General features: G+C 43.8%; 1 protein-coding gene across 1 annotated transcript; it reads right to left on the reverse strand.

Annotated features, from left to right (window-relative positions):
• Nucleotides 1–258: 258 nt before the first annotated feature.
• Nucleotides 259–10447, reverse strand: SPATA24 (spermatogenesis associated 24). Its single transcript, XM_080999408.1, has 6 exons — nucleotides 10292–10447; nucleotides 7179–7244; nucleotides 6377–6507; nucleotides 4139–4209; nucleotides 2932–3034; nucleotides 259–1772 (listed from the first exon to the last, which is right to left on the reverse strand). Exons 1-6 carry the CDS (start codon nucleotides 10370–10372, stop codon nucleotides 1682–1684), a joined length of 543 nt encoding a protein of 180 aa, XP_080855534.1. The 5' UTR covers nucleotides 10373–10447; the 3' UTR covers nucleotides 259–1681.
• Nucleotides 10448–12336: the final 1889 nt, after the last annotated feature.

Here is a 12336-nt window from a genome sequence, read left to right on the forward strand (position 1 = left end):
AAGTCTGGTAGTTATTTTTCTCTTTGACATCTGGTGGGAGGGCATTCCACAGGGAGGGCGCCACTACCGAGAAGGCCCTCTGCCTGGTTCCCTGTAACTTGGCTTCTCGCAGCGAGGGAACCGCCAGAAGGCCCTCGGCGCTGGACCTCACGTGTCCGGGTAGAACGGTGGGGGTGGAGACGCTCCTTCAGATATACTGGACCTAGGCCGTTTAGGGCTTTAAAGGTTGTAGAAAAACAAGAAATCCAGTCAGTGTACTTCAGAGAAGATAAGTGGGTATTTATTTTGCTTTCGGAAAGGTAAGAATTTGCTATACAAATACAGACACAGCACTAAGTTTCATAGTTGAGTTTTCAAACTAAAAAGTTTACTTATCACTTAACATCACAGTAATTGGTTCCTACAATACCCACATAAACAGGTTAAGTTTACAAGGACAACAGCAAAGGATATATACCAATCCTAGAGTTGGCAGTGTATAATCCCAGGTACAAAACATTGTACTTTAGTGTTTGGAAAATAAATGTTCTTTACAAAAGAAGCACCAGTTTAAGGGGATAAAAGAAGAACTAACAACTGTATGTTTTTAAAAGATCATACAGAAAGGGCCAAAGAGAAGCGATAAAGATTGGTGCAATCTTATGCATGGAACTCAGATGTTCAAGAGAGTTCAGTAAGAATTATTTCCTAGCAACGGTGTTCAGGATTGCAGCCTGCAGCACAATCCTGGAATATGTGATACAAATGCCCTGGCGCATGTACACAAGAGTCTTTCCCTCGCCAATGAGTATCTAGCACAGACGTGGGTTACCTCTGGCCCCATCAGGTGCAATAGGGGTCCTAATTTACTCCTGGTTCCACTGGCTAGAGCTCCCATCCAATCCTTGCTGCAAATTCAGCGCTGAATTCAAGACCCATTTTTGGGAGGAATCTTTGCAGCTAAGGCGTAAGCTTCCAACTGCATCTGCAAAGACTCCCCCTCTGCAGCCTCATCTTAAATTAAAACCAGGACTGGGAAAGAAGAGTGTGGCTTTGAGAAGACATACCACGTGGCAGCCTTTTAATTGTTTGAAGCTATTTGTTGTTCTCTTCCATTTGTTGCCACTTTCCTTGAAAATGTTTCTAAACAGCTAAAGAGGGGAAATGATAGACAGCCTTGAATGGCATGTGCTAGCTTAGAAATGAGCTCCTGCAATTCTTTACTCGCTTACCTTCGCATCTTTTGAACTCAGTGTGACCTACTTCTGAGTAGACATGTACATGGCTGCAATGGTAACCTCATAGTCCCACCCACACCAGGAACAACAAATTAAAGTACCATAAATACATAGTTATTGAATTACTACACTATGTAGTAGTGATTTTATTAAAACCCACAGATGCTTTAAAGATCATTGGGGTCTTGACTGCCTTTCATATCCGGGTGAAAAAGATGGTGCCTTATGCTTAAATATACAGAATCCAATGCAGTAGTCTTTGTCCACCTAAAGATGTACAGTAGTTCATACATTGGTCCCACTGGACAGAATGAAGTAGGGAAAGTTGGCATTTAGAGGTGAATATCTCACTTAAATTACCGGCAGAGTAATTTCTTGGTGGAAAAACTTAGAAGTTCATTTTTTATTTCAACACATCTAAGAGTAAGATTAGAATCAAGTGACTTGAGGGAATGCTTCTACGGTTATTTCAAATCCTTCTTGTTCTTTCTCCCAAGCACTTTTGCTATGTAACTTTCCTGTTGTTTTTGTATCTTGAATTCAGATGCTTGTTTCCTGCAAAACAAAACAACAACAAAAACCAGAAAGCATATTGTAAGAATGCAATTTTCTTTGTGAAAATAGACATCTAAGTACTTACTGATCTGTGGCACGTGTGAAATATCAGGAAAATAAATGCAACACTATTATGTGTGTGCTGACTCCTGAACAATCCTTTCAATATACAACCAATTGATAAAGAATAACAGAATGTTGGACTTCCTATGATAATTTCACCGGGTGGTATTCAACGAAATTTATTTATAGTAGACCCACTGAAATTAATGGACTGGTGGATTAATGTTCATTAATTTCAATGAACCTACTCTGAGTAAAACTTAGCTAGATACCACCCATTCTTTGCCAAGGGGTCTTCAAATGAGTTACTGCTTCCACCTACTCCATTAGAAACACATGCCTTATCAAACAGATCACTGGTTTCTATAATCAGCATTTACCACAGCTACAGTACTAAGCAATCGCTAGCAGCACGGCAACCCAGAAAGAATGGAACAGTTAAGAAAGCAGGAAAATACCCCAGGGGAAGAAACCAACAAAGCTGGCTTATGAAGTTGGTTTATTTCCACAAACCACAATTAAAATTAACCACAGTTTAGAGTTCAGACATAATGCTAAACTACCATTAATTTTTTTTTAATGGATGTGAAAGCTTCTGCCTTGAATTTTATTGGGATATTCAAACTGGACCTTTGAAGAAGCAATGGAGGAAAGCATACACACAAACAAAAAAGGAGGGGACACCACAAGCACGAAACAAGTTTGAGGATAACTGTAAAAATATCTATTTAGACAGTGATTCCAAAGGAAGGGTGTAAATGTCTCAGTAAGCAATATTCTCTATTTCACACCACACCCCAAGATCTGAGGAAGCATCAGGTGGAGGAAAATTGTGATTAAAAATGAAAAGAAATACTTGGATCCTACAGCCTTTAAATGTATCTGTGGGAAGGAGGGTATTGTTTTGTTTTGTTTTAATTATTTACTTGTGTTTTATCTTGTATTGCATTTTGTGAACCACCCTGGGATCTCCTGAAGGGCGATATATAAATTTAATAATAATAATAGTAATAATAAAAGGGAAATAGTTAACTCAGTTACCTACGTATTTTCAAAGAATCTAGTAAAAGTGTCTTCGATAAAAACATATACTTACTTTAATGTTTGCTTCTGGTTGTTGATGAAGTTCTGCAGCTCCCTGATCTCATTTTCTTTGTAGTTCAGAACATCTTCCTGTTTTTGAATATGGGTCTCAATTTCTGTAGGAGGAATTTGGAAATCACTGATTTGTGCTTTTGCTTTCTAAATATCAAAATCAAAGGGCACAAAACAAAGCTATGTACACAGAATTCCCAGCAAAGTCTCAAACTGTATTACCCCGGTTCGGTTATAGTCAACCCAAATAGGTAGTGCTATAGGTACTACATGCTCTAGAAACTGAATTCTGTGCCCAGGATGAAAAAAATAGACATATTTATTTTCTTACATTTATATCCTGCCTTTCTTCCAGCATGAAACCCAAGGCAGTTTAAGTGCCTGAGGGTAGTCACCCATCTAGGCACTAACCAGATCCAGACCTACTGAGGGGCCCATGACATTGACAGAATACACAAGGTGCAGAGAAAGTGGAGGCAAATGCATCTATGCCCCTGAGCGCAGGACGATAGGGAGCTGCTGCCAAACATATCTGTATCTGTATCTATATCTATATCTATACAGTGGTACCTCGGGTTACATACGCTTCAGGTTACAGACTCCGCCAACCCAGAAATAGTACCTCAGGTTAAGAACTTTGCTTCAGGATGAGAACAGAAATCGTGCTCCGGCAGTGCCGCGGCAGCAGGAGGCCCCATTAGCTAAAGTGGTGCTCCAGGTTAAGAACAGTTTCAGGTTAAGAACGGACCTCCGGAACGAATTAAGTACGTAACCAGAGGTACTACTGTATCTATCTATAGTGTACCTGTTTTCAAGCTTGCCTGCTTGCCAACATTTTTAAGTATACATTTTTACTTGAGGAATTAGGCTTTTAGGCATTCCTTTTAAGAAGAAGAAGAGGAGGAGTTTGGATTTGATATCCTGCTTTATCACTACCCAAAGGAGTCTCAAAGCGGCTCACATTCTCCTTTCCCTTCCTCCCCCACAACAAACACTCTGTGAGGTGAGTGGGGCTGAGAGACTTCAGAGAAGTGTGACTGGCCCAAGGTCACCCTGCTAGCAGCTGCATGTGGAGGAGCGGAGACGCGAACCCGGTTCACCAGCTTACGAGTCTCTTAACCACTACACCACACTGGCTAAGTGCCTAAAAGGGTTAATTTCTCAAGTAATCCTCAGTCTGAGACAATAAAATAATCTCGTGAATTTACCAGCGCATTTGCTCAACAGCTTGTCTTTTTGGATCGATTCCTTCCGCACTTTGCTTTTTACCCGAGAAAGTCTACAACAGAAGGAATATTATTTTAGTCACACATGTCAATACCTTTAAATACAGCTGGAATAAGTAGTTCAAATGTTGTTATCTGTCAGATAAGATGATCAGGAGCAAGTCATACATGCCCCTTATGCACCTTTGGAAACTTGACCTTTGTAATTATGGAGCTGACCGATCTGTAAAACAGTGCTAGTTAGGCTACAGATTTCATAGAATCATAGAATCATAGAGTTGGAAGAGACCACAAGGGCCATCGAGTCCAACCCCCTGCCAAGCAGGGAACACCATCAGAGCACTCCTGACATATGGTTGTCAAGCCTCTGCTTAAAGACCTCCAAAGAAGGAGACTCCACCACACTCCTTGGCAGCAAATTCCACTGTCGAACAGCTCTTACTGTCAGGAAGTTCTTCCTAATGTTTAGGTGGAATCTTCTTTCTTGTAGTTTGGATCCATTGCTCCGTGTCCGCTTCTCTGGAGCAGCAGAAAACAACCTTTCTCCCTCCTCTATGTGACATCCTTTTATATATTTGAACATGGCTATCATATCACCCCTTAACCTCCTCTTCTCCAGGCTAAACATGCCCAGCTCCCTTAGCCGTTCCTCACAAGGCATCGTTTCCAGGCCTTTGACCATTTTGGTTGCCCTCCTCTGGACATGTTCCAGTTTGTCAGTGTCCTTCTTGAACTGTGGTGCCCAGAACTGGACACAGTACTCCAGGTGAGGTCTGACCAGAGCAGAATACAGTGGCACTATTACTTCCCTTGATCTAGATGCTATACTCCTATTGATGCAGCCCAGAATTGCATTGGCTTTTTTAGCTGCCGCGTCACACTGTACGTTTAAGTGTGTACGTTGCACTGATCCCCTTTAAGCTTCTGTTATGTTGTTGCAGTGACTTGAAAAGATCCACATACACCACTTCACAAGATCCAAACTTTCTCTTTTATACTGAACTCACTCTCAGAGTGTGGATCCGTTCCTTGTATAACCAAAACATCACAGAAATAACCATCCACACACATGAGGCTTGAGGGAGTACTAACATTTACAGAAGTAAAAATAGACAGCCAGCCCTAAGGGGGGGAAACCCCAAACAGTACAATGTGGACTGAATATTCTCATGTTGGTCTGCCATAGTCAAAACAAAATGTAAAAAAATTTCCTTCCAGTAGCATGCACATGAAAGCTCATACCAATAACAAGCGTAGTTGGTCTCTAAGGTGCTACTGGAAGGAATTTTTATTTTATTTTATTTTGAATATTCTCAGTGAGCACAGAATGCTGATGGGTTGGGTGGTGGGAATAAAAAAACGGGAACTGAACGAAACATCATGGTAGAGGACACTGCTCTAGGGCTAGCACGCAGTATGACTGCAATTCTAAGCATGTTTACAAGGGCGTAATTACGAGAAAACATGCTTAGCATTGCAGCAAACAAGCCTCTTAGCTTGGAAAATTCTGGCACGCCCAACAATACTAACCCTACTTCCAGCTCAGTCAGGCTACTGGCTCACGTAGCCTGCTGCTGTATACTCTGGTCTTATCCAGCAGTTGCTAAATCTTAGCACCTGCTTATAATGGAGAATGAAGACTCAGGGAGCAGCTGGTCAGTTGTTAAAACAGGTGCTAGGATACAGATTTCTCGTTCCTTCCAGCCTCTGAACTGCCCGAAGTGGTCAAGAGCAGAACGAGACAGAGCTGCCTTTCTCCAGAGCCGCTACTGTTCCTTTCTTGCACGTGCATGGCTGTTCAGAGGTTGGGGGAGAGGCAGCTGCTGGTCCCTTGGGAACTGGCTAGTCAGTGGTCTTCTGGGGAACTGTAACTATCATTTGAAGAAGAAGAAGAAGAGTTTGGATTTGATTTCCCGCCTTTCACTCCCCTTCAGGAGTCTCAAAGCGGCCAACATTCTCCTTTCCCTTCCTCCCCCACAACAAACACTCTGTGAGGTGAGTGGGGCTGAGAGACTTCAGAGAAGTGTAACTGGCCCAAGGTCACCCAGCAGCTGCATGTGGAGGAGCGGAGACTCGAACCCGGTTCCCCAGATTACGAGTCCACCACTCTTAACCACTACACCACACTGGCTCTCCCTCTTTCACCAACTCCCCTTTTTAGACAACAAAACTTGAGCCTGTTCTCTTCACAGAGACTCCCACACCAATCTACAAGCATACGCAGTGTCAAAAGCTTGTTTCTCCCTTTCAAGTTGCTTTGACAGAACATCAATCTCCCCAAGGGCGAATTCCAGCTGTTCGGATTCCATAGCTAGATTACTCTTTGTCTTTGCATGTTCTTCCTCTTCCTTCTGTAAATTAGAATACAGTTGAAAAATCTAAGTTGTTAGATTGCCTAACAGGTAAACCAACATTATAAAAAAGGAAATATTCAACTGCATCAGTAGGCAAAGAAAATATGCCGCAACTCTGGTGTAAAGTAAAAGGACCCCGGCTGGTTAAGTCCAGTCAAACTTTGACTATGGGCTGCGGTGCTCATCTCGCTTCAGGCCGAAGGAGCCGGTGTTTGTCCACAGACAGCTTTCTGGGTTATGTGGCCAGCATGACTAAACCGCTTCTGGCACAACGGGACACCGTGATGAGTGCCAGAGCACATGGAAACGCTACAGCACTATCTATTTATCTACTAGCATTGGTATGTTTTTGAACTGCTAGTTTGGCAGAAGCTGGGACAGAGGAATGGAAGCTCACCCAGTTGCGCCGATTTGAACCGCTGACCTTCCGATCAGCAAGCCCAAGAGGCTCAGTGGCTTAGACCACAGCACCACTCGAGTCCCCTCACTCTCAAATATTCAGATACTAACTTCTGATATTAAAAATCGACATTGTCACAAGACATGAGTCTACAGGGGAACTTGCACAAATCTTTGAGAATGTGCAATCTCTACTGCTGCCTTGATTATGTTTAACAAAAGAAAGAGTAAAAATATCAGAAATAAATTATTAAAGGAAGGCCACATACCTGCAGTTTCCTTATAGTAGCCTCATATTCCACCTTGCTTACAGAGTTCTCTTTCTGCATTGCTATCTGTTAAAAGAATGTTACATTTTCTAGATTAGTTGTTTGTGTAAGAGAATTACTCTTGGGGGGGGGGGAAATGCTGAATGTATATTAGTTATTTTTGCAGTCTGATCCTATGCTGAGTTCGGTCAATCTATGTCTACTGATTGCAGTGGGCTTAGGCATATCTAGAGATGTGAAAGCATGCAGAAAAAAGAAAAAAATGTGGAAAACCCACCCCACCCTATTTTTCTGTCCCCATTTTGGAAGCAACCAAACCAACAACAACAACAACAAACAGAAAAACGGTTGGGGGGGCACGGTTTCATTTGTTTGTTTTTCCAAACCTTCACCTCTCTAGGTATATCTTTATCTAGATAGGCTCACTCTGTTTTATGGTTATTGCATTACAGCTTCTGCTCATTTTACGACTAACTACAATTTTATTTACAAAAGTACTTATATGTCAGCCACTGATGCAGTTTCATAATTTTTAATCAACTGCATAGGCTTGTCGGTATAGAAAAGTCTTTAAAAGTGAGGTTGCCTGCCAAATCTCTGCTTGAAGAGTGTTCCACAGAATGGGACCAGCAATACTAAATGCCCAACTTCTGAGTGAGTTGAGCTCCTATAGGGGTGTTCTTGGTAACTGGGCAAAGCTAGGATATAAAGGCTCTGGCAGTCCTGGATCCAAGTTGTTCAGGGCTCTGTGTATCAATCCAAAATCCTTAACCTGCTCCAGTAGCATATGGGCAGCCAGTGTAGATGTTTTAACAGCAGTATCACATGCTGCTGGCCATCCAACTGCAGAAGCCTAGTCGCAGCAGTCTGCCCTAGCTGGAGCTTCTACACTAGGCCTAAGGGCAGCCTTACATAGAATGCATTGCAGTATTTACCTTGAGGTTCCTACAACAAGCACTACACACATATGACTGGTGTGCTTTATTTTAGATACGCGGGTGGCGCTGTGGGTTAAACCACAGAGCCTAGGACTTGCCGATCAGAAGGTTGGCGGTTCAAATCCCCACAACGGGGTGAGCTCCCGTTACTCGGTCCCTGCTCCTGCCAACTGAGCAGTTCGAAAGCATGTCAAAGTGCATGTAGATAAATAGGTACTGCTCCGGCAGGAAGGTAAACGGCGTTTCTGTGCGCTGCTCTGGTTCGCCAGAAGCGGCTTAGTCATGCTGGCCACATGACCCGGAAACTGTATGCCGGCTCCCTTGGCCAATAAAGCGAGATGAGCGCCGCAACCCGAGTCGGTCACGACTAGACCTAATGATCAGGGGTCTCTTTACCTTTACCTTACATCATGTTGAGGGTCCTGGCTGAAATCTTAATTTGGCAACCACCTTAAATAAAACCAGAGATATAATCTCATTGTGTTCTTGGAGGCAATTGCTTCCATTTCAGAGCCATGATGGCACACATGGAATAATGAAAAACCCTGCAGAATTAGACCAAATGTCCATTTAGCCTTCCATCCGGTTTCCAACAGCAGCCAGCTATATGGCGCTAGAAAACCCACATGGTCATCCCTGCCCTCCAGCAACTGGTCTTTAAAGGTACACTGCCTTTGAGGCTGGAGGTTCTATCTGGAGATACAAACACACGCACTATGTTTAATTCCCTATGTTCTGCTGGATCAGACTAAAACTCCTATCTAATCCAGAATCCTGTTTTCAGCAGAAAGGGCACGAAATAAATAATCCTCCATTGTTCGCACTCCCAGAAACTGGTATTCAGCAGCTTACCCACGGGACTGCCTCTCCTGGTATGCCAAGCAGAGGACCTTAAGGTCCACAAATGACAACATTTTGGAGGTCCCAAGTCGCAAGGTGTTTAGATTGGTCTCAGCTAGGGCCAGAGCCTTTTCAGCACTGGCCCCCGACTTGGTGGAACGCTCTGTCACAAGAGACTAGGGCCCTGCGGGACTTGACATCTTTCCGCAGGGCCTGCAAGACAGAGCTGTTCCACCTGGCCTTTGGTTTGGACTCAGTCGGACCCTTATGTTTCCCTCCCCTTATGGTTCTGATCTATGGGCTACTTTTAAAATGAGGCAGCATTTTAAATTGCATTTTAACCTGTATTTTAAATTGGTTGGTTTTTTTTCCTATTATGTTTTTACTCTGATTTTACTGGTGCTAGCCGCCCCGAGCCCGCTCTGGCCGGGGATAAATAAAATTTAGTATTATTATTATTATTACAGTGGTACCTCGGGTTACATACGCTTCAGGTTAGACTCCGCTAACCTAGAAATAGTGCTTCAGGTTAAGAACTTTGCTTCAGGATGAGAACAGAAATCAGGCTCTGGCAGCGCGGCAGCAGCAGGAGGCCCCATTAGCTAAAGTGGTGCTTCAGGTTAAGAACGGACCTCCGGAACGAATTAAGTACTTAACCCGAGGTACCACTGTAATTACTGCCTTTGAACACATAGGGTTTTATGAAACTACCATGCCATTGACTAATGGCGAGAAGCAGGACGTGCAGCAGTGGCAGTGTTCTTGCTCAGTGTCTAAACTACTACTGCTAATAATAATAATATATGATTAATATATAATAATTATTATTATTTTTAATTACTGCCTTTGAACACATAGGGTTTTATGAAACTACCATGCCATTGACTAATGGCGAGAAGCAGGATGTGCAGCAGTGGCAGTGTTCTTGCTCAGTGTCTAAACTACTACTGCTAATAATAATATATTATTAATATATAATAATAATATAATAATAATAATTTTTAATTACTGCCTTTGAACACATAGGGTTTTATGAAACTACCATGCCATTGACTAATGGCGAGAAGCAGGACGTGCAGCAGTGGCAGTGTTCTTGCTCAGTGTCTAAACTAATACAAATACTAATACTAATACTAATAATAGGGATTTGTGTGCGCAGAGTGTTGGGTAGGCCCAGAGGGCTACATCCGCGAGGCTTTTCGCCAACGTTTCCCCCAGGCTGCTGCCCAGCTCGGTGGCCGGCGACCGCCGAAGGGAACCAGCGCGCCCCTTCCCACAACCCTTGACTGGAGGGAGAAGAGACGGCGCGGCCGCCCCGGGCGCCTCCAGCCCCACCTGTCGCCTCAGCCTCTCCAGCAGAGCCTCCTGCGTCTCGATCAGGTCTCGCAGCTGCTGGAAGGCCACGGACGACGCCATTTTGTTTTTTCCCCCCCCTCCTTCACCGGCCGTTGGAAGCGCGCGCGCTTCCCCCCTCCAGCCAATCACGCAGCGGCGCCGAACGTGAATCACGGGAGCTTCGCCCTCGCGAGACTTCTTCGCCCGCCCCTTTCGCCCAGTCGCATCAGAACAAGGGAGGGGCGGGGCCAGAGCTGCTGTTCTATCTAGAGCCCGCAAAGCGAGCACCGTAATTCCCCTAATGCAGGCGCCGAGAGAGAAAAAACCGTAATTCCCCTAATGCAGGCTTAGAGATGGATGGACAAACATACACAAAAAGACACACACAGAGAGTGTGTGTGGTGTAACGGTTTGAGCGTTGGAGTAGGACCTGTGAGACCAGGGTTCAAATCCCCACTCATCCACGAAGCTGCCATCCTGCTGATCATGTATATCCAGCCTTGTTTTTACCTTGTCATCTTTGGGGAAGGTAGGAATTATTAAAAAGTCTGTCAGTTGCCAAGTTGTCTTGCTTCTCCTTTTGCAAATGTTGCAAAAAGCCACCTGGACGTTTCTGCACACTTGTAGTTCAAAATCTGCTTTGTGATGAAGGGCGGTTAAAAAAACACACAACCCAAATAAATAACCATGTTTTGTGATAATACAGTGTTGGTTACTGCAACAATTTTCACTTTTGCTTTCCTTGCTGACCTGTAACTATCCAGAACTCCAGTACCAAATTATTCATCTCTTGCACAGCTCCTACCATGGGACAGTCTTCTTCAGATCCTCCTCCATGTTTTTTTTTTACTTTTAAATGGTACTCATAAGGTAAAGCACTATGTTGGCATAGAGATAAACAATGTGTCGTTTCATTTTTTCCGGCACTCTTGTGACTTTCTGTGGTTACAAAGCAAGTTAAAAAGAAATCTGCCATAGGTTTGTTGTCCTTAATTACCTAACTTGAAACCAAAGGCTCAGTGGGATCACTCTCCAAAAGCTGAGCAAAGCCCCGAAAGGGTGGGGCCTGCTTAATATACATAAAAAGGTAAAGGGACCCCTGACCATTAGGTCCAGTCGTGGCCGACTCTGGGGTTGCAGCGCTCATCTCGCTTTATTGGCTGAGGCAGCCAGCGTACAGCTTCAGGGTCATGTGGCCAGTAGGACTAAGCCGCTTCTGGCGAACCAGAGCAGCTCACAGAAACGCCGTTTACCTTCCCGCCAGAGTGGTACCTATTTATCTACTTGCACATTGACGTGCTTTCAAACTGCTAGGTTGGCAGGAGCAGGGACCGAGCAACGGGAGCTCACCCCGTCGCGGGGATTTGAACCACCGACCTTCTGATCGGCAAGTCCTAGGCTCTGTGGTTTAACCCACAGCACCACCCGCATCCCTTAATATACATAGCTGTTATCTATTAAAGCAATACATATGCATAAACCTCCTCCAAAGATACAACACAATACTAATTATACCATGTATGGTTTTTCCTTCATTACCTATTCATCAGCCCCGACTGCATGTGATCTCTTTGCATTCCTTTCTACCTGAGGGGGAAAGGAACAGATGAAGGTACATCTCAGAACAGCAAGGTACGCCTTCTTTCATATGTAGACGCTTAGGAATGTGCTTACAACCTTGGGCAGGGGTCAGCAAACTTTTTCAGCAGGGGACCGGTCCACTGTCCCTCAGACCTTGTGGGGTGTCGGACTATATTTTGAAAAATAATAATGAATGAATTCCTATGCCCCACAAATAACCCAGAGATGCATTTTAAATAAAAGAACACATTCTACTCATGTAAAAACACACTGATTCTGGAAAGAAACAGTAGGCACAAGGCCTCTAGCTTGGCTTATAGCTCTCTATGTGCATCAAAGCAAAGATCAATTTGAAATAAAGATCATGTCCTGCATGTAAGTGAGCTTTGATACTCATAATCTTTTATTTCATTTCTTATTTCCATACAACACAGCGGAAGTTGTCATTTTCATGGCTGAACAAT

The sequence above is a fragment of the Podarcis pityusensis genome (assembly GCF_964106645.2).
Source record: "Podarcis pityusensis genome assembly, chromosome: 3".
Lineage (NCBI taxonomy): Eukaryota > Metazoa > Chordata > Lepidosauria > Squamata > Lacertidae > Podarcis > Podarcis pityusensis.

Bases quoted from the DNA above. Each gene is read 5' to 3' on its own strand.
- SPATA24 (XM_080999408.1), bottom strand. From the start codon at position 10,372: ATGGCGTCGTCCGTGGCCTTCCAGCAGCTGCGAGACCTGATCGAGACG. The intron at 6,508-7,178 runs GTATGTGGCCTT...TCTAATTTACAG, and splicing joins CTACTATAAGGAAACTGCAG to AAGGAAGAGGAAGAACATGC. The intron at 4,210-6,376 runs GTATGCTTGTAG...CTTCTGTTGTAG, and splicing joins AAACAAGCTTTTGACACTGC to ACTTTCTCGGGTAAAAAGCA.